Source organism: Lotus japonicus, chromosome 3 (genome assembly GCF_012489685.1).
Source record: "Lotus japonicus ecotype B-129 chromosome 3, LjGifu_v1.2".
Taxonomy (NCBI): domain Eukaryota; kingdom Viridiplantae; phylum Streptophyta; class Magnoliopsida; order Fabales; family Fabaceae; genus Lotus; species Lotus japonicus.
Genome location: NC_080043.1, coordinates 57,870,831 through 57,893,293, shown reverse-complemented (window position 1 = coordinate 57,893,293; position 22,463 = coordinate 57,870,831). Strand labels below are relative to the sequence as shown.

The 22,463-nt window shown below is 38.9% G+C and overlaps 3 protein-coding genes across 4 annotated transcripts; 1 reads left to right on the top strand and 2 right to left on the bottom strand.

The window, feature by feature from the left end:
• Window positions 1-1,589: 1,589 nt before the first annotated feature.
• On the top strand, window positions 1,590-7,097 carry LOC130743431 (uncharacterized). Of its 2 annotated transcripts, none has more exons than XM_057595682.1 (11): window positions 1,590-1,988; window positions 2,148-2,318; window positions 2,441-2,590; window positions 2,828-2,876; window positions 2,959-3,017; window positions 3,521-3,646; window positions 5,420-5,563; window positions 5,834-5,897; window positions 5,991-6,154; window positions 6,278-6,361; window positions 6,771-7,097. In XM_057595682.1, exons 1-11 carry the CDS (start codon window positions 1,857-1,859, stop codon window positions 6,792-6,794), a joined length of 1,167 nt encoding a protein of 388 aa, XP_057451665.1. In that variant the 5' UTR covers window positions 1,590-1,856; the 3' UTR covers window positions 6,795-7,097. The 2 variants fall into 2 exon arrangements, with proteins under 2 accessions (XP_057451665.1, XP_057451664.1); XM_057595681.1 differs by having other exon boundaries at window positions 1,592-1,988; window positions 2,825-2,876.
• Window positions 7,098-8,377: 1,280 nt separating this feature from the next.
• Window positions 8,378-8,755, bottom strand: LOC130744394 (uncharacterized). The gene has a single exon (XM_057596583.1). It carries the CDS (start codon window positions 8,753-8,755, stop codon window positions 8,378-8,380), a length of 378 nt encoding a protein of 125 aa, XP_057452566.1.
• A 2,195-nt stretch (window positions 8,756-10,950) lies between these two features.
• On the bottom strand, window positions 10,951-13,390 carry LOC130749513 (uncharacterized). The gene is made up of 4 exons (XM_057602876.1): window positions 13,220-13,390; window positions 12,546-12,827; window positions 11,331-12,224; window positions 10,951-11,186 (listed from the first exon to the last, which is right to left on the bottom strand). Exons 1-4 carry the CDS (start codon window positions 13,299-13,301, stop codon window positions 11,143-11,145), a joined length of 1,302 nt encoding a protein of 433 aa, XP_057458859.1. The 5' UTR covers window positions 13,302-13,390; the 3' UTR covers window positions 10,951-11,142.
• Window positions 13,391-22,463: the final 9,073 nt, after the last annotated feature.

Below are 22,463 nucleotides of genomic sequence, written 5' to 3'. Positions count from 1 at the left end.
AATCATGGAAATAACTTCCGTTTGGAATAATTAACCATATCATAATATGAATGTTTAATTTTCGACTCAAATAAGATTGTCTCATATGGGTGATACATGTATTGCACACAAAAAAACAATGATACAAATGTTTTATCAAACTTTCGTTTGCTAAAAGTATATTGATCAGTATATCAACCATAAGTTGTGGTGTGGTGTTTGCTCACGTTGTCCCTTAACGGAATGTTGAGGGTTAGATCTTTGCTTAGAAGAATGAAACACATTTCATAGTCAGCTATTTACCGCTTAGTGTGAGCATTCACAACAAAAGAATTAATCACTGCTGTCAACGAAGATGCTTTGGTAAAAAAACATTGATTTATTTCTTTAACCAATTGTATGATAGAAAATAATTTAAGAGAATTTTGTGTTGGGTTTCTCTTTTAACTAGGGTTATCCTTAGAAGTCCCATATCTAGCAGATAAATATTGTAAACCAACTTTCATATAAAAGTTTGAAGTCCTAGGTAATATAAGAACTTTTGTCACGCAAGTCCCATATAAAATATGAGTTGAGATGATTGAGTTCAAAACATAACAAGATGAAAAAAATTATCTTTAATGTATAGAGAGAAATCCTCATAAAGAATAAGGGGAAGGGTAAGTCTTTAGCTTCTAAGGATTGTTGTTTTAGGCTTGAGCTCGAAGGTATTTTAGAGTCAAATTGTTAGGTTAGCTCCAACTGCTTTTCTTTAGTTATTTTGTTAAGCATATGGAAATTTGTTATCTTTGTTATCTATTATATAGTGGAAGTTATTACTGACTTAGCCTCGTAGTTTTTCCGCGTTAAAATCCGTGATGTGCTTTGATATTACTCTACGTCTTTTATTACCATCTTCGTCATAGTCAGCGCTTATCATGAGTTACGAGTATTAGGGAAATTTGTTTATCCGCGATTTCACAACATTTTTTTTTATACTCCTCTCTTCTACAACTGCCTGCGCAGCTATGATGCTGCCCCATTCCTTAGGAGTCAAGTTTTTTTAAATTGAATTGATTGAGAGACGATAAACCAATTGAGCTTTCGAAAAAACTTGAAAAGATAAACGATCAGTAAATTTTTTTTTTTGACGGGATCAGTAAAAAGTTAATTTTAACACAAATTAGCATTTAGTAAATAATAATAATTAATAAATTGTCGAACAAGAAATCCCTTTTTTCAAAATGAAAATGATTTTTAAGATATTATTACTTTATGTATAAAATATTTATATTTATTTGTGTGAAATATGAATTGGAGGAGGAAAGCTTAATGCACTAAAAATCTATCTAGAATAACTAGTGGAAATATACCTAAGAGGGTAGTTCAGTTGGCAACAGAAGGTATGTGAAGAGCTTTTGGGTTCGATTCTCACACAGTACATTTTGGGGGTGGGATGAAGAACCTTGAATCTGACGACATCCAAAGGGTAACCGGTTACATGATATTTATAAAAAAAACAAAAAAAAAAGTAGTGGAAATATGAGGAATTGAAGATGGAGCAGATATTGCCACGTGGGGGTCACGATTATAAATCGGATGCAAACCTATTTATATTCCTCTCTTTATTCTCTCTTTCTGTTCCGCCTCTTGTTTCTTTCTTTCTCTCTCTACACGCCGTTTTCGTTTTACTCAGCTGTCTCCTTCTCCTCTCTCTCTCTCTCTCTCTCTCTCTCTCACTCCTTCCTCACCTTCACAAACCCTAGACCATACTCCATGATTCTTCTTCATCTCTTCCGCTGAACTCTCTCTTCAATTTCCCTTCCCAAATCTCTCCAATCGAATCGGAGAATTCACAATTCCAACCACTCCCTCTGGTGAATTTTCCATTCTTCGTCATGGCAGCAGCAGCAGCTTCCTCCACCAGCCAGGTCTACATCGATGTAATCGAGGATGTCATGGTCAAGGTCCGCGACGAGTTCGTCAACAACGGTGGTCCTGGCGAGGAAGTTCTCAAGGAGCTTCAAGCTGTAATAATAATAATTCAGATTATTATTTTTTCATGTTTATATGAATATGCGTTGATTTAGTTTCGATGAAATTTTCAATCTCAGTTTGTTGGTTTGTTTGGTTGATTTTTTTGGGTTTGGATCAGAGAGATCAATTGTTTTTGTTGACAATTTGTGTAGATGTGGGAATCAAAGATGATCCAAGCTGGTGTAGTGCTTGGTCCTATAGAAAGGTCCATTGCAGCTAAGCCAATGCCGGGTGGTCCGATTACACCGGTGCACGATCTTAATGTGCCGTATGAGGGGACTGAGGAGTATGAAACTCCTACAGCTGATTTACTTTTCCCCCCTGTGAGTTTTAACCCAAACCCACATTCCACACTTTAAGTTTTACTAGTAAGGTCTCCACTTTAATGTGTTCTTAGGAGTTTACATTATTGGATTGTTGATATGGGTGGCTTTTGATTGTACAGACGCCATTGCAAACTCCAATTCAAACCCCTTTACCGGGAACTGTGGATAACTCATATAACATTCCTACTGGACCTAGTGATTACTCTTCTTCTGGCAATGATGCAGGAGGGAATATTGATGCAAAAGGTGGAAGACCTGGTCCATATATGGTAAGACTCATTTTGCTGGCTAACCAAATGATATTTTGAAATGTTTTCCCATGTTCAATTGCCTTTTTTCTATGGTTTTAGTTTCTCAAATCCGATTTTCAATTTGTGCATTTGATTTAATCTGTGGCTCGTTTACAGTGGCTGACCTGAACTCTTTTATTTAAAATAAATCATGTTATGTTCATGAAACTTATTTCATTCTGTGCATTGATATGTCCTTATAATCTTCTACAGCAGCCCCCTTCTCCATGGATGAACCCGAGGCCTTCACTTGATGTCAATGTTGGTGAGTCACATTTAAATTCGGAACAAAGTTTTTAATAAAATGGATTTACAGTTTACACTAATGATGGTGTGTATTACTGTAGCTTACGTGGAAGGGCGGGATGAGCCGGACAGAGGAACTTCAAATCAACCATTGACACAGGTAAGCAAGTTAATGAAGTCTTATAGAAGAATATTCGTGCGCTGTTGTTAAAATTTGAAGAGACTTCCTCGCAATTTCCACGGGAAAATGAAAACGCAATGATTTGTGAAGTTAATGAAGTCTTATAGAAGAATACTCGTGCTCTATTGTTTAAAAAGAATACCATTGCTCATGTTAGATATTTTTTGTGAAGCCAGCAAATACTGTTAATTTCTTGTTGGAACACTTATTATGAGCATTTATTTTTATGTAGAATGCCAGGTCTGAACAGTTAGAGGTAGATAGAGGGGGTTAAAAAAACTAGAAGCTGAATTAAATCATTAGAAAATATTTAAATTAAATGGATTGTCATGTTTCATGATTCGCAATAAGACAATATATGGGCATCATTGGATTTATTTGGCCAACCCTGCATAGGGAAAGGGCTTTTGTTTTGTTATTTTCAATTCTGAACTTAAAAGCCATCACATTTAGAAATTAATCAATAGTTGAAATAATTTCAGGACTTCCTCGCAATTTCCACTGGAAAACGAAAACGCAATGATTTGCCTTCACAATATAATGCTGGTGGATATATACCTCAGCAAGATGGAGCTGGAGATGTGTCATCTAGAGATTTTGAAATTGAGGTAAGGTTTTTTTTTACCTATTGGCCAGTATCTTCTTTTTAAAAAATTATCTTCTAAGTGTTTACATATCATTTGTAGTTGTTGTATTAGTCAAATTTATTGCTTTTATCATCATTTTTTGTTTGTTAATGAGTTGGTGATTTGACTAAATTGGAGAAATGATATGATAATGTTCTCATAACTTTGAACTTTTTGTTGGATTTGGCACTTTCCTTATCTCTTTATTTGGGGTGGGGTTGAGACTAGATGGGGCAATTCTTTCCATCTCAAGAAAGAGTATTGTGCTGCTTGGAGGCACTTTCTTTGAGTCCTTTTATTCGGATGAGGGTTGTTGTGGGGTTAGAACTAGATGTTTACATGAGGGATGGCTGATAGTGGAGGTATGCCCTGCCATCTCTGGTTCTCTACCTACATTAGTTATTACAGGAATCTCTGAATTTTTTTGAACATTATGCTGTATAGTGATAGTTTACCTTGAAAACAAACAATTAACGATTTCTTCAACCACATCAAAACTATAAGGTGTGCTTCCCAAAGTTGTACACTAAAATGAAAGAAAATGCGCCAGTCTCAATTTCTGGGTCAACTAGATGAATGTTTTACTACTAGGTTAAATCTTTGGCAACATGTTTTTCTTCGCTTTTCATTTACCTTCTTTCTATACAAAAGTTTGTTTTCCCTTTTTTCCCTACTTAATTCATATTCCAAGCATGTTTTTTCAATGTTATTTCAGTCTTTCTCTTTTCTGTGTGCTTCCTGCTTGTATCTCTTTCTTCTGCATAGGATTTGTACTATTGTTGCAGTGGCATGAGATGATGCAATGAACTTTCCTTTTTCTTTGCTAGGGCTTAGACAGTATAACTGATTTGTCATAATCCAAAATATTGAGCTTTAGCTTGTTTCTTTTCAGATATTCTTGCAGCCTGGATAACTCTAGCTTTTATATAGAAATTCACCTAAGTGCTAGTTTTCACAAACAGCATAATGACGCAATGCAAATCCGTTTCTATTGTTTTCTCTTTTCCCTTTTAGTTTATAGTTTCTGGGGCATTTGATTGTGACACCAAGTGTTCCGTCATTCATTAACATAGCTTCTGGTTTCCAGGTTGTATTGATATCTTAGTTTAAGTGAACTTATGCCATCTGGGAGCCACTTGACAATCTGTAAAGTGTTAAGTGTGAACCATATTCTAGTGTTTACCAACTTTAGAAGTCTGATAAAAATTGTCCACTGAATTCTGTTTCTCCAATCCAAAGGAATGTGTTTTCGGATTTTCTTTACTGCTTTACCTTGTTCAACTTTAACTCATTTTGAAACCCAACTTTGCTTGTGTTTACTTTTTTTTAAGTAATTTAACCTTTTGTTTTGTTCTCGTAAATGATAAACAGTTAAGAGGTATGCTAATGTTGTAGACTCTGAAGTGCAGTTAGTCTGTGTGTTCTTTCTTCTCTTCTTCATATGTCTGGCTACTTTAAGGCTAAAGCTAGTTGGGACTTTTGTCATTATGTTGTCAATAGTTCCTCTGTTATTGCTGCACCTGCAACAGCTTGTTTGTTAAGGCTTGCCCTATTTAAGGTTGAAATAAAATAAGGCTTTTTGGGGGAAAAATATAGTTGAGGTCGATATCAACAGCTTGTGATCAGTATTGGCTTTTACAGCCTACAACTCCACATGCATATGCTTTTATTTCTGTCTTCTCGTTTATTCATTGACTTGCTTGGTCGATGGAAAAATTTATTCAGTCGCTGAACTGTTGGACATCAATCATTCAGGTACATGGAGGGGGCATCTCCATCAATTCAAATCATACTAGTTTTAAAGGGAAAATGCTAGCAGATTTGGAGAGACAGGCTTCTAGGATTCCTCAACTTGATGGACCAATTCCTTACGATGATGATATGCTTTCTACTCCTAATGTGAGTAGTGATTCTTATAACCTCTTTCTGGTGCTCATGAGCTTAGTAATGAAAGAGTTGCCATTTTTATGGATTGAATAGGCTAGTATTTATCTAAAAAGAGAAGATTGGATGATAAAAAGTCCTGTTAATTCAGTCTGCCTGTTAATCTTTTCAGAGTTTTAATTTCTTTATGCTTCTTTTATACTTGCTTGACCATGTTTACATTTTTTTTAAGCTTGACCATGTTTACATGAATCATCTTACTGGGTCTGTTTCATCTTGTTGCAGATTTACAATTACGGAGGAGTTTATACTGAAGACTACAATGTTGCAAATACACCAGCTCCACCTGGTAAATGGAGAACGAGGATAGATAAATTTTAATTTGAATATTTGTGTGGCTAAGTATATTTATCCCTCACACTTGTTGATGATCCCCCTGTAGAAGTACCAGCAAGCACCCCTGCTCTCGTAGCTCAAAATGAGGTGCCAAATGACGACGACGATGATGATGAACCATTAAATGAAAATGATGATGATGAGTTGGATGACCTGGACCAAGGAGAGGACCAAAATACACATCATCTAGTTTTGGCCCAGTTTGACAAGGTAACATACAGTGCCCTTCCACTTTTGGTGAATTACATGTCAACTGCTATAGTAATATGATATAGTTAATGATTCGGGATTGGATAATTATTTTGCGAGTAATAATCTTGCTACAAATTTTAGGTCACACGTACCAAGAGCAGGTGGAAATGCACACTAAAGGATGGCATCATGCACATAAATAATAAGGATGTTCTGTTCAATAAGGTTTGTTTGAGCCTATTTGTTTTATAGTTTAGTTAAGAGTAATTATGTTTGAGTGTTAAAATTAATTTTGTTTCACATAAAGGTTAGATAGTTTTTCCTAATGTATAAGAAATTTACATGTGACTTAACTTACGTTTAACATTCCGTTAAGAATTCATGCTAAGTGTGCGAGTCAAAATATACTTATATTTAGACCCGAAAAGTAATTATATCGTACTTTCCAAACAAAACCTCCACAAGTTCATGCTCTCAATCTTAATTCTATTAAACTTGATTATGATAAACTAAGTTCACTAAACCTAATTCTACTAAACTTAAACGGACCGGCAGTCTTAAGGTGAATCAATGATGATATTGTCTCATTCTTTTAGTGCAAGTGTTTAACAAATTGACACGATGACTTCTGCAGGCGACAGGGGAGTTTGACTTCTAATTTTGCTGGGGCCAGTGCTTTCGTGAAGATTAATTCAGAGGTGCCATTGAGTGTTTCATGATCTTTCATTGATTATAATTATTAAATGAAAATTTGAGGAAAAGAGAAGTTATTTACAGTTTCGTGACTGTTTCAACTTTCAATGTTGGCCTCTTGTACATAAAGGATGAGCAATTTTTCGCCTTTACATTTGTTTAGATATTTGAGGCATTTTATGAAGTCCACCGTTTGTCAAGTATGTAGTTCCTCTAGTTCTGTGTACTTGGACATTTTGGTTAATTTGAGAATTTCATTCTACCATAATGATGGTTAATTGGCTTGAACCGTGTCTCTGTTGCTTTGCATTTAAATCCTAAACGCAAACCCTAATAAACAGGCCGACAACGGTTTGGAACTGGTTTTCTGAATTCTGTGTTTTCCTAATTATGTGCCCTGTGTTCATTTACAATGTCGGCTTCCGGATTGAGAATGAAAACATTGACCTTATATGACTTGGGATAAGCAAGTTCGGCTGTGTGAAAATACATCTAACACCATCTTGGTTTACTAAGAATAATTGTAATATTTTATAACCTATCATTATACTAGTAATTAGTGACACACTGAACCTAAGGAGGATGCTTTCTAAATTTAAACTTTAACTTTTTGCTTGAACTCTACTCTTCATTATACGATGCTATTTCATGTTTGAAGCCTACGATGCTATTTCATTTTTGAAGCCTGGCAAGTGACACCTCGTTATTTGTTTTAATTTTGAATACTTATTTTTTAACGATTCAAAATGCATATGTTAGAAATAACCGAAGAAGAGTCGTTTACAAGAAGCGACAACAAGCTGGGAGGATACTCTCCAACCAAACAGAAAAAGGAATGGAAAAGGCTAATTTGGCAAGAAAATCTGCTACTGCATGAAACCACGAGGCTGGCAGTCCTTGAATAGAGAAATAAGTAGCATATATTTTGATTTTTCTCCTTTCACATTGCTTTGTAGAGTATATTTCCGTTCCTAAGCTAACATATCAACGTGTGTTTAGAACACAAAAAATGCTTTTGACTTGTTTAGGGAAGCTAAATCTGGTTTTTCCCAAAATTAAGATAAGCGTGAAATGAGAAAAATAATCATTCCCGTTGAACAGAACCATTCAATGGGTATGTGTTGTTTCAGTCATTTTAAATTCGTTGACCAATTGAAAATAGAAAAGAGAGCATGAATTTCATTTGGTGACATGTTTTATTGTTTATGATTTTATTTTGCAAAAGAACTTTTTAAGTGATATAAGTAAGAAGAAATATCCCTTAAATACATGTAAGATTTGGTTTTCCATAACAACAACGAAAGGAGAGTATCATCTCTTCCCAACCTAGAACACTAATTGTATTTGGAATAAAATGAAACGTGTTTCTAACATTTGAATTAGAATTGGAGAAATGCGCATGTCGTTGCACCTTAATAATAATGCTAAATAAACCAAAGGACGGGGAAGTGCAGAAGTTCCTTCCTCCTGTGGAAATACCCCACAACTACAACACTAGAAAACAGGACAAATTACAACACAAAAGTAGAAAGAAAATGAATCTCATTCTCACTGGACATGGTTCACAAAAACACATTGCTTTTGGAAGAAACCACACAAAGCTGATGGCTCAGGAAATGAAGCCAAAGCTGGATGTTGCCACCCGGGGCTTGTCGTGGAGAATGAGCTCCTATCCCTACCGACACTAGTATCGTTACGGTTATTCTCTAACATCGGAGCTTCTACCTTAACCTCTGCATACAATGGCTGTGGGGATATGATCAATGGGGACAGTAAAGGAATTGCCTTTGAAGCCTCACCAAAAGGGTTAGAGGGACGCTCACTTAGGACCTTATCAATGTCAAGAGAAGCCGGTGCATGCTTCTGTAGCCTTGAGGGGCACCCTCCTGCTCTGCCTCGCTTTATGAAGCCGGGTTTGTCCTCCATCAATAGGCACTTGCTTCGAGACAAAAAGAGAACAATTGGGATAAAGGTCAGTTCAAATTTAAATGGGCTGGTAGTGGTATCCAAACATACACATGTTATGTTATGGGGCTTGTTCAATCAATATTTTAGTCAAGTTTTTCAGGAAGCACTATATCATGTTCCCTCTTAGCTATTGTTGGTAAAGGTACAACAGACAAGACAAAGATTTCAATGACCCTCATTTTGTGCATGTCCAAATGCAGGTACAAAGGTTTAAAATGAATGGGGGAGAACAGGACAAGACAGAGGGGGTGGTAAACTTGACTTTCCTTTGGTAACAGACATTGACTGAAACGTAAGTTAACAGAAAAATTGTCCTAAGTTTGGATGGCTTATAGCTTTTGTAGGAGGGCATAATGTCTCCATCATCTTTATTTGCACATTAAGTTTGTTATACTGTTGCTACTATTCAATGTTTTTCACGGAAAATATGGAGGTAAATAGGAACGCATGTTACGCATGACTGGACAATGGACATGCCTTCAATTATCAACCCATCAAAAAACAGAGCCAGATGGCTTGGCCCGCTTTCAGTTTGCCAAATCAAGCCCACCACGTGTTATTTTAAGTCTAGATAAGTTTATTAGGATTGTTATCTTTATTTTATCCTTTATTAATTGTTAAATGTTCTATGTTAGGTTGAGATAAAGGAAAAAACTAAAAAGGCATAATTCAGAGATGCACCGGATTCTAGCATGAAACCCATGTCATTTTAGTATGGAAGCCGTGCTATAGCATGGCAAAAGTTGGTTCTGGAAATTCTAGCATGGAAGTCGCACGGATTTTTCCTGGAATTGGTGCTATATAGCCCGATAGAAACTGGTTCTGAAAATTCTAGCATAAAGTTGCGCGGATTGTGTGTGCCTGGAATTGATGCTGTAACACCAGTTACAAAAGGGGTTATATAACTTGATTTTTTCAACCATATTTGGATATCTTTTCACGTTGGAAAAGAAACAATTTGAGGCAGAGCTCTGAGTCTTCAGGATCTCGTTCAAGTTTCTAATGTAATTTTAATTAGGTACTAAGGGGTTGACTATCACTAATTAACTAGAAGGAGAATTTGACTAAGGAATTAGTAAGTAATCATATGTACATAACACCTTCAGCAGGTTTAATCAAATTCATATGTATTTAGAGCGGGTACAAACATAGCGAGAGTGACAGATTCAATTCCCCGATGCATTACTGGTCATTTTTTTTTTGATAGGCATTACTGGTCATGATAGGATAAGGTGGAATAAAATAAGAGAGTTGGATAAGGGTAAAATATGATAACGATAAGATATGAATAAACAATGAAAGTACCTAATATTTTATAAATGTAACTTTTCTAAATTAATAATTTTAAAAAGTAATTAGTATTTTTTTGTAAATGAGCCTATATTTTTTTTTCAAAAATGAAATATATATATATATATATATGGAGAAATATCCTCCTCTTAACTTGGGTACAGTAACCAAGGCAATAATAACTTGCAAAAACTCAACCACTAAAATATATGTTTTAAAATTAAATTATTTTTATTAATTATTCTATTTAAATTTAAAACAAATAAATAACCAATTGATTTTATTTTTTGAATAAAGAAATAAATAATTAAATTAATTAAAATTTAAAATATTATTAATTTTAAAAAGTTACTCTATATTTAAATTATAAATAATTATATAAGTACAAAGGTAGTTTTAAATAGTAATAGAAAATGATAAGAGAAAATTAGTCCATATTTACTATTCATAAATCATATATTTATAAAGTAAGTAGTATTAGTGCTAGTAAATAATTAATTTATATTTTTTATTATAATATCAACTGAGTAGCAGCAAGCGATATGAAAAAAATTGTTTATTTTCATGTGTAAGACCAATATTTTTACCATATATAAATTAGTTCATTTTTAATTAAATTTATATGAGCAACTAAATAACTTTAACCTTGTACTAGGAACTAGCAATTAATAAATATTAAAATCAATATTTTTGTAAAATTAATTTTTTACATTTTACGAATTAATATATTAAAAATTGTAAAAAATATAAATATCAAAATAATTTTAATTTGTGGTTAGAGCACTAGAAATGAATAAAAAATAATTATATTATCCAGCTGGTTTTTAACTCAACTCTGTCATTTACACATGATGGATAATATAGGAAAAATGACATGTTTGCATTATCCTATCTCGCAATAAACAATGGATTACAACATAATATAATTACACTATCTTATTCGAAATTATTTTAGTCTTATTATTGGATACATACACAAAAGACCAAAAGTACATGTATAAATTGGATACAACTAGTCACATACAAAAACATAGAAAGGATTCTTTGGAGGACTTTTAATTTGCTTGAAGAATTCTCCCACGGTTCTCTTCCTGGGCAACTGCAAAATGTGGAACGATCACATGAAACATGGGTTTTCTGTAGCCAAAATAGTTTTAAAAAAGCAATTTATTGACGTCAAAGTCACACAGATATCATACTATATTGATAGCAGGACAAGTGGATTATGAACTGGTGCTTATACCTTCTTGATTGTTGGTTATAGAGCTTGTAGCAGGAGTTTTGACTGCATACTGTTGTGAAGGTTCCTCGTTCCGGAGAAGAGAATTCACAGCTCCTTTAAACTTCTCCATCACACCTTCATTAATAATAGAACCTTTCCTACGACTCATTGTTTCAGATGTAACCTGAGACCGAGTTTTTTCATCATTCCCTGCCTCAGACTCATTCACCACATAGTTTTTGACAGAGGGGCTTGCATTATTCCCACTATGTAATGAGAATGGTAAATTTTGTGTTGCCGATGAATAGTCTGTTGGCGATGAATCCTCATAGCGGAGAAGAGAATTTACAGCTCCCTTAACCTTGTCCATCACACCTGCATTACTAGAACCTCTCCTATGACTTACTGTTTCAGGTGTCACCTGAGAATGAGTTTCTTCATAGTTCCTTGACTCAAACTTATTCATCAAATAATCTTTCATCGGCTCACCCTCAGAGCCTGTATTCCTTCCACCAAGTAGAACAACTGAGGATGATGAATTTTGTGTTGGCGAGGAAACTGATGAAGCCAGTGGAGAACCTGAAGAAGCTTGGGATGACAAATTCGCAGAAGGAGTTCTGGAAACAGCATTAGAGGATGTGGAATGAGCTACATCTGGCCCTTTAGCAAAAGCTGGTGTCAATTTCTCTGCTATTTTTTCAGTCATTGTCATGTTTGAACCACCATGAGTAGTAGTTGTTGCAGGTTGTGGTGTTGTTGAAGATGTAGCAGGACTATTCAGCATGTCTCGATCTTGTTCCATTCCTGATTTGATAGCATTCCGCAAAACACGCTTCTCGGAGATGACTGGATTTGCTCTTGGATGTTGTCTTGCATTTTCTTTGTAGTCCTCAGGTGCCAGCTCCGATTCGTAGACTGAAATGCAATATTCATACAAGAGCAATATATGAAAAAGGAATGGTAAATGAAAGAACAGAGAAAAAATCTTTGCCAAGATGAATATACTGATCAAGGATTAAGGTTTACTGTCTCGTGTCTTAATTTTCTGTTCAACCAATAAAATCTTGTCATGTCAATTAAAAAAGACATGAGTGGAGAAATTACAAACTCACATGGTAGTCTTATTAACATGTCAACATTTTAATGGTGGGAAAAAGAATGAAACACAATTTGGGGAGGGTGAGGGCAGAGGAGTTCAATTCGAATATACTGAGGCCTTAAAGTAATGTTTATTACTTGGAGCTCCAAGGTATTCAGCATCTTCTTCTTCCTCCTCCACGTCTTCTAAGCTAACACCCCAAGAAGGAGTGAGATTCCCGTCCTCCTGTCTTCTCTTGCCGCTGAGGCTAGTGCGCAATCTCCTTGCCTTCTCCTTCACTTTGGCGAGAACTGATTTCTTCTGATAGAGGCCATGGTCATCTTCAGGGTCATGGTGCTTCACCCTCTCAAAGTAAGGGGAGGAGGGGGAAGAGGAGGTCGGAGAATAGGTTGGTGACATCCTAGAGGATTTCCCTCTTCCTGTCCATGGAAACAAGAACTAGGCATATGATTTTCCAGTGGTATAGAAATTCATATCATAAATCAAACAAAGCATGCACACTTCATTAATTACTTGCATTGGCAAATGCATGGTTTAACATTGATTTTTTTCATGGCCTGTGGGGTGTCATAGCCGGTCCTAAATTCGGGTAAAGAATAAAGATTGTGTTAGGAATGAGGCAACATGTAAAATTGATTGTATCTTTAATTTGGATCAAGTGGTCTATATAACCAACCTTAATTACTTAATGAGATAAAACTTTTGTTGTTGTTATGGTTTGGTATATATACCCTTTTTGTTAGTAACTAGCATAACAAAATTAAGCTTTGTCTAAAACAATCATAGTTGTTTAACTTTAACAAGGGATTACCTCGAAGGTATTGTTCCACATTAACGGTGGTGGGACTTCTTGAAGTATTAACATGTTTGTATGTGCGTTCTGACAGAGACATTGTTCTGAATATTTCCCAGGATCACAATGTGCCTCAGCTTATGAAATAACTCTTCTTTTATGTTTGTTCTTTCTATGGGGAATAATAATATACAGAAATTTTACACAAAATGAGCCATACTTAAGCTATTGGTTCCGGGGTTCTAGCATTGTGCCAATTGATCTAGAGGCTAAAACACTGGATATACACTTGTGGGCTCATTTTTTCCACGTGGTGTCCAACAAATTTCCTTGCTACTAAACCTCACAAATTAGTACTTACCTAAAATAGCAATTTGACTAGGCCAGGATTAGAAAATCTGCTGTTTGAAACTTTACCATGTTTTTCACAGTATATCCAACTATACACATTGCTCAGAACCACCTTCAAACATTTTTAGCTTTACCATGTTTTTCACAGTATATCCAACTATACACATTGCTCAGAACCACCTTCAAGCACATACTAGGCAACTGAGTCCCTAGGTCATTGGAAACCTGGGAACAAGCTACCAGAACAACTGATTTTACTTTGTATTATGAGGGACTGAATATCGTTCATAAGGATTCGGATAAAAATATGACGATTTTTTTCCAAGAAATTTTAACGAAGTAAAAATATCGTTGATTTTATATCTAAAAATCAGTTGTTCTTATGAAAATATCAGTTGATTTTATATCGTTGATTTTATATAATATATTACGAGTTAATTCATTATTTGATGTTCTTCATTGGCAGCTTCATCAGTTGGATGTCAAAAATGCTTTCCTTCATGGTCATCTCACTGAAACGGTTTATATGGAGCAGCCTCCTGGATTTGTTGTCCTCGTTTCCCGGTTCATGTGTGTCGGTTAAAAAAGGCCATCTATGGCCTCAAACAGGCGCCTCGTGCTTGGTTTCAACGCTTGAGCTATTTTCTCATGCGTTATGGTTTTTCGTGTAGTCGGGTTGATCCATCCTTGTTCTTCTTCCACAAAGGACGTATTACTCTTTATCTTCTTGTATCATTCTTACTGGTAATGATCCCTCTCTTTTGACTGAGTTTATTGCTCGCCTTAATGCTGAGTTCACCATTAAATATCTGGGTAAGCTTGGCTACTTCCTTGGTCTTGAGATCACTTATACTACTGATGGCTTGTTCTTGGCACAGGAAAAATATGCTCATGATTTTCTTTCTAGTGCTATGATGCTTGAGGACAGTCATGTTTCGACACCCTTGGTTGCCGGTTCTCATCTTGTCAGTTTTGGGGAGGCTTACTCAGATCCTACGCATTATCGCTCTTTGGTTGGGGTCTTGCAGTACTTGACTATTACTCGTCCTGACTTGTCATATGTTGTTAACACGGTTAGTCAGTTCCTTCAGGCTTCGATAGTGTATCATTTTCAGGCTGTCAAACGAATTCTTCGTTATGTTTGTGGCACACAACACTTTGGTCTTACGTTTCGTCGTACCTCTTCCCCCGATGTTCTTGGTTATACTGATGCTGATTGGGCTCGCTGCACGGACACTCGCCGCTCTACTTATGGCTATGCTATTTTTCTTGGTGATAATCTCTTGTCTTGGAGTGCAAAGAAACAACCTATTGTTGCTCGCTCTAGTTGTGAATCTGAGTACCGAGCTATGGCTAATACTGCTTCTGAGCTTGTTTGGTTGCTTAATCTTCTTCATGAGCTTCGTGTTCGCTTATCAGCAACTCTTCTTCTCCTTAGTGACAACCAGAGTGCTTTGTTTATGGCTCAGAATCCCGTTGCTCATAAGCATGGCAAACACATTGACTTGGATTGTCACTTCGTTTGTGAGTTGGTTTCCTCTGGTCGATTAGCTGTTCGGCATGTGTCTACTTCTCTCCAGCTTGCTGATATTTTCACTAAGGCGTTGCCTTGTCCGTTGTTTGAACATTTTAGATCCAAGCTTCGAGTTGGTCTTAATCCAACGCTAAGCTTGACGGGCGGTGTTAGAGATAAATAGATATTTATCTTACGAGATATTTTTTTATTTATTATTTGATTTATTTTGTAATATTTCTCAGAATATTCTTAGTATATTCTGTACTTTTATTATTATAAATAACATTGTCTAACTCACACACAATTTATGGTGAGAGTATCCAATCTTACACTGTGAGTGGTGGAAAGTGGAGGAGAAAGGAGAGGAAAGTTGCTATCTGTGGAGATGGGGTGGTGGCCATGGCTTCTCAGTCCTCAGCTTCAGCCTGTGAGTTCTTTTCTGTCTTTTCTGTCTTACGTGGCCCAACTAAAGCTTTGGGTTGGATTGCTTTCCTATTATCAGTATATCATATCAGTAATAATTCCTAGAGGAAAATGTTGATTGACCAAAAATATTGAGTAGATACATAGCTTCAATGGAGATGATGGTCAATAGCCAAGTACTCTCATATTAAAAGGAAATGAGAGAGGTGATAAATTTAATCAAGGTTTAGCACTTTGTGCCTTAAGTAAGTGGTTGAGGATTCAAAACTCTAACTTTTGTGAATGAAAATACTCTTTAGTTAGATCCCTACCGTTTAGTGCGCTGACAGTGGGGCATTGGATTAATTTCACAACTTCCATCGCGAGAATATGTTAGCCAAGACAAAAAAAGAGACTGTGGTAAAATGGAGGAAGATGGAGAGAAAATGAGGTATTGATATTTTTCATAATTGAGATTGATTCATAAATTCTAGAATACATGAATTTCGTTGTGAAAGTGTAAGTATCGACAAGTTAGTAAGAATTAAATATATATATGATTTTTAATTGGGTTGTATTTTCCTCAATTGAGCACTTACTATGGAATTTACTAATACTAGCATACTACTTTGTTTATTTTTTTCCAGATTAACTAATACTACTTTGCTAATTAGCACTAGGAATAAAATTACTACTTTGCTAATTGCTATTTGGGAGGTGTTCCAGCCAAGAACATAAAGATAGGGTATAGTACCTAGAGTGAAGGGATTGCAACAAGAGAGAGAATCTAGAGAGGAAAATGTGTAACTTCCTAGAGAGAGAGTGTAACCGCTTAGATAGAGAAAATAACTGAATTTAGAGTTTGTTATTGATTAAATGAGCCAAGAGTCCTTTACATGTGGTAACCGCTTCCTATTTATAGGCTAGGGGTTGGGCCTTGCGAGTTTAACTACCCCTATTGGGCCAATTGGGCCTCGCGTGAGAGGCCCAACTCTGAGCCTTTGTGACCGCCACGAGGTTGGCAACCCTGGGCGAGGCCCTCCAGAGGGCCTCCCCCAGTCCACAAGACACCGAGCTCGAAGCATGAGAGTTAAGTGTATCTTTAAGAATAAAGGTACAAACATTAGTAGAAACTAGCTTAAGTTAAGACTACTAAGGAACATAGTAGGTCGCCAACATGGCGTTGAATGTGAATACAAATTTTGTCTTTGCAAGTTCCCTATAAGTCCACAAATCCACAGGTGCACTTGTGGCGACGAAGACAAGCCCGCTCGCCTTGTAGCATTGGCGAGCGCCCATTAGTTTGGTGCCCTGGCACGTGGGGTCACGCGTGGCGTGTTGATTGAATTGAAAAGGTCAATGAATCTTCAGAATCTCAACCGCTGTTCTCGTAACGTCCCCTCAAATCATGATAAAGCCCGTCCTTCTAGATTTAGGCCAATCAATCGCTGTAGCTTCCCATTTAATGCGTCGTTCGCTCTTCCCAAAAATCTGCGCCTTTCCCCATTGTAATCATTACTTTTCGTCATTATGGGGCACGATTCCCCACTACTTTCCCACGATTCCAACCAACCATCCACAAGAGATTCACACGCGTCTCCTTTCAAAAGTCACCCTTCCTATAAAAACCCTATTCCTCTACCATCTGCCACTTTCGAAACCTCCACTATTCGCATCCTTATATGCCCCCAAAAGTCTTTCAGTGAACCACCATCCCGGTAGTACCGCCTTTCATCCTCTTGGTCATCTCCCACTCGCGTTTCTTCCTGGTGAGTCCCTCGAACCCCCTAACTACCTTATTTTATCCCTACAATGCTTTCTTCCTTCCCACCATGTCTTCCAGACGCGAACCAGAAGCTCTTCCTGCGGCGTCACCGTGGCTACCCCTTTGCGGTACATCTCGGCGCCGACCAGCCTTCCTAACCCTGGTGGGGTTCCCCTTAAGCAGTCGGAGGTCTCTGCCTTTCGCCTTAAGTCCTTCGAGTCTCTTCCCCTCCCCATTAAATCCGGTCGACCAGTAGGAGCTGTCGACCAGCCTTCCGACTATGAGGAACGTAACTCAATTTATGATCTTCCTCAAAAATTGGAGGCTTTTGCCACGAAAAACCTATTGACAACATCCTCGGTTACGGTGGTTGTACAATGGTCGAGCGCCCCTGGTTCCGTAGGTCGGCTAGGGACGTGTGCAATTTTTTCAATTCTTCTATGTGTATGAATATATGTTCACCGATTTAGAGATAAGACTTCCTTTTTCCCCCTTCTACTGCTCAGTGCTGCGTGATATCAATGTCGCCCCCTGTCAACTGCACCCTAACAGTTGGGCATTCTTGCGGTGCTTTGAAATTCTCTGTGACGCCATCCAGCCCACCCACTTTTTCTATTTCTACGACGTGGTCGCCCAACCCTCGCAGTCGTGCAGCTGGGTATCCCTGAAAGCTAGGTCCGGCCGCAAGCGCTTCAACCCTTTTTGGTCCTGTAATTCTGGCAGGTGTAGGACGGATGTTCTACCAGATGTCTAAGATATCTTGTACAATATTACACAAATCACAGTAAATATTGCAACAAAATAAAAGACTGAAAAGATAAAATCACACACAAGATTGTTAACCCAGTTCGGTGCAATACCACCTACGTTTGGAAGGTTTTCACCCAAGAGAGATAATCCACTATTATAGAGAAATTGTACACAAAATGTCTCACAGGAACTGCCCAGTTCAACTACCTTTTCTACCTGACTCTACCCGTGGAATATTACTTAGGTCTCCCCCTAAGTATGAGAAATCCTTCTCACTCTCTCTCACAATCACTGCCACAGTGATTGAACTCAAGTATGAGTTACAAAGACAGATCACAAGATCACACAGTAACAACTCAACTCTTAGCTCACAACAATTGCATAAAGCTGCTAAGAGTACAAGAACAGTATGAACTCGATAAAAACCCTAATACAATGATACGTTCTCCACCTAGTGCCTAGGTCTTGGGTCTTCATATATAGTCTTCCAAGCCTTGTCTTCATTTGGGCTTGAAAGAACACACAGTCCATATAGAGATACTGGAAGTTATTATTAGAAACAACCAAGTAACAAATCTCCACATGATCCTCAGTCAATCAGTAATTAAGCAGATTCCAACTTCCATAAATAGATTCAAATCAAACCCCCTTGAACCGGGTTTGATTACACACGGGAATATTCCTTGACGGCGCGCAGAAGCTTCCAGCAAAAACCTAACTTGAATAGAAAGATTCACAGATAACCAAATAACCAACTCACAGTAGATACTTAGGAACACATGTCATAGACAAGATGTTACAACATCAGGTCCGACAAGTTGACACATACATACTTAGCTAAAATGCAGTCAACCAAACAAAGGAACAACAGGTCCAACGCCAAAGATATCTTCGCACGAAAATACTTCAAGATCCCTGCGTCCCACGAGTATCCCAAAGCTTTCACCTTGAGAGACGGCACTGCCCACTTTCCCTTTTACTGAACGGAGGAGCCCGTTAGGATTATTGACCCGCCAGAAAGCTCTTTGACCAAGGAGGACAAACTCATCATCAGCTTCTTTGCCAAGCTTCCAATTCTAGACTGTACTTACGTAATTGAGGAAGCTAAAACCTCGCTAACCCCTCAATATCTAGGTCGCCAAACTCCCACCTGTCTTTCCATATGCTTTGTTACTTCTACTGTTTTTAGTCGCACTTTACTGATTTTCCTTTCCTCTTATTTCTGAACAGAAGACATGAGATTCACCAGTGCTGATCTCTTGGTTGCTTTTGAGAAAAAGAAGGTCACCCCTTTCCCCCGCAATTTAACATGGAGGGTGATAAAAAGAAGCGTACACACCAAGATTTTGGTGATGATGTCCGCCAACCGCCGCTTAAGAAGAAGACTCCTCCAGCCGCCATCGCCGACCAAGGCAGGGCCGATCAACAAACCGTTCCAAAGGCCAATGTCTTCGCCTCGTCCTCCCAGCGAGTGGAGGAGGCAGCTCAAACTGCTCAGAATTCCAAAACTGTTGATTGCCCAAGCAAGACTGGGGCCTCACCGTATCTCACTCCACCTGTCAGTCAAACTCCGAGGCCCCCAACCGGCCAAACACCGCTCCCGCCTCCTGGTCATGAACAAACTCCTCCTCGCACAACCGAGAAAACAGGGATCCCGCTCACCCTTTCCTCTCTCAGGCCAGTATTGAGAGGTTGGAGCAGGTGGTCTCGAGACAAGGTCTGGACAGAGTGGCTGAGGGCTCCATGGCGACCTTGCTCCATGCTTTCCACCTTTACCATTCGGCCGCCACAGGTGCTGAAGCTTTGCGGTGAGAAGTGAGCCGACTCCGAGCCACCAACTCCAAGTGCAACGAGAAAAGTCAAATGTTGGAGGTTCAGTTGGCGACCCAGAGGACCGCTTACGAGGAGTTACTGGCGCGGGAAATTAATCGGGCCAAGGTCAGCTTGGAGTTCCGGGAAAAGAAAATTTTGGAGTTGGAGAATGCCCTGGGGGAGCTAAAACAGGATACACAATTAGAGGTCGGCGCGAAGGATGAGGTCCTAATCTCCAAAGATCAGATCATTTCTGCCAAGGACGCATAACTTAACACTCCGCGTGACGAACTGGCGAGGAAAGATGAGGCCCTCGCCATGATGAAGGCCTAGGCCAAGACTGACGTCGAAACCCTTGAGAAGAGGCTGAGGCACGAGGCCATCGTGGCTGCTGCCGGAGAACGCGGTCGTGGCTTCTTCCTTGCCAAGGCTCAAGTTCAGTATCTTCATAAGCAGTTGGATCTTCGCCCGATGGGGGCGTTTAAAAAGGTCACCCCTGCTGGCTTAGTCGACCCTGATGACCCTTCGGGTTTTACTGCTGAGCGATTCCTGGACTCTAAAGAAGAAGAAGAAGAAGAAGAAGATGTTAACGGTACCATTAATGAATGATTGTAATTGTGTTTACCTTGTCTTGCAATTTTGACCGCCCTTTGGGGCTGGCTATTAATGAATATGGTTGCTGTTTTGACTTTATCTGCTTAATGTTTCGTTTTTCGCCACTTTGTATGTTTTCAACTTGAAATCTGAATTACGTTTAACGACATTGAAAGTGTGTAGGGTTTAACTATGACTTTTTGCTCGGTTTATTTGAACCATGGCTTGACTCACACGCTTTTCCTGTAAGAGCAGGTGTGACCTCGCCAACTCTACTCGGCCAGGACTTATAGTGGCTCGGGTTCTAATGGCCATTTGGGTTGCCCAAGGCTTGGCCTAGTTAAGTATGCTCACCCTTATTCGGGGAGGCTTTTTGGATAAGAAGCTTATCCCACACATCGCCAACGGATAACAGCGATTGCGCCGAACTTTCCGGAGCGATCCCCAGACATCAAGGTCGTGTTGGGATCGCCACCTTCAAGGATGTTTTCCCACCGTGCAACCGCTACAATTCAGTTATTTTGCAGGAGTATTGCTGAGAATATCATTTTTGTATTTGATTGTAAAAAGTGTTTTTACATTTTTTTAGGGATGCCTCATTAAAAAAACTCCCGTTGTGGAGAAAAAGAGTACATCTTCATTTTTAGTCCTAATTTTTGTTCCAAGCTTGCCCTGCTGAAGCCAAGTCCTCGCTCGTCTCGCCACGCCGGTGGCCACCCTACTGATTCTCAACCCATAAATGCTTGCCACCCAACTTGCATCCTCTGGAAAGCAAACCTCTCGTCCGGACCTCCTGTGGTGAAACTAGTTTTCACCAGGCTTGAATTTGCCCTTAAGTTGTCGAGCCGTCTTAAAAGGCTCGAAATTTGTCCCCCCAACCGCCTTCCAATATTCCACCTTCCCTTTGCCTTTGTTCTCAGGGCGACACTCCAGACGCGCTGCCCCCTTCTTCTCAAACTTACTTTGGCAACCACCTTGCTGAACAACTTTCCCCTTTCCATCGCCTCCGAGGCGTCTCTTCCGGGGAATTGGCTCCTTAAACTTGGGCGGTGCCCACTTCGCGTCTTTTTCACTCCAGTCGAAGAGGTCCAAATTATCTCCCAGCAACTTCTCCAAATGATCCTCTTGCTCCTCTGTGAGTCGAGGCCCAATCGCCAGAACTCCCATTCCAAACTTAAACATCTCAAGATCCTAAATCCGGTTTTCCCTAAGCTCCTCAGTATGAGAGTCAGTGAATTGCCCATCCTTTCTTGTCCTTCTTTCCGCTATTTCCTCATATCGGTTCGCTCTACGTCTGTCGCTCCTCGCGCTAGCCAACTGTTCCTGCCTGCTTGTTCTGTCCTGGCCCTCCTCTTGAACGCCCCTTGCTCCTAATTGCCCACTAAAACCTCAATTTCGTGGAACACTGGCACCTGTGACCTACAACAACTCCCTTCTTGCCCGCCGCTGATCAACTGCTATCTTTCCTATCTTACCGCTGTTTAGCGGGTACTTCACCGCCAGGTGAGCCGTTGAAATCACTACACATAGGCGATTCAGTGTGTTCCGACCGATGATGACGTTGTACGACGCTACCACATGCAAAACCAAATATATTACTCATAGAACCTTTGCATTCTCATCAATACCAAAAATTGTGTCTAGATCCAGATAGTTGCGCACCCAAACTTGTTCCCCTGAGAATCCCACCAAAGTTCCTGTGTACGGCGCCAGGTCTTGATCTGTCAGCCCCAGTTTGTCGAACGCGTCCCCATAGATTATATCCGCCGAACTGCCCTGATCCAGGAGTACTCGCCTTACGTTGAAACTATTGATCCTTACCATGACCACTATGGGATCATCCATGTGGTCTTGATCCCTTCAAAATCAGCAGACGACACTACTATATCCGGATGCTGAAAACCAAACTGAATCTCTTGTACTAAACTTACCGCTTTGACGTGTCTTCGCCTCGCTGCTTGAGAGTCACCCCCGCCGCCGAAGCCTCTGGCGATTATATTGATGGTTCCGACTGGCAGCTCCAGATCCTTGTTAAAGGTTTCATCAGTTCCCTTCCTTCCAGTCGCCAATGT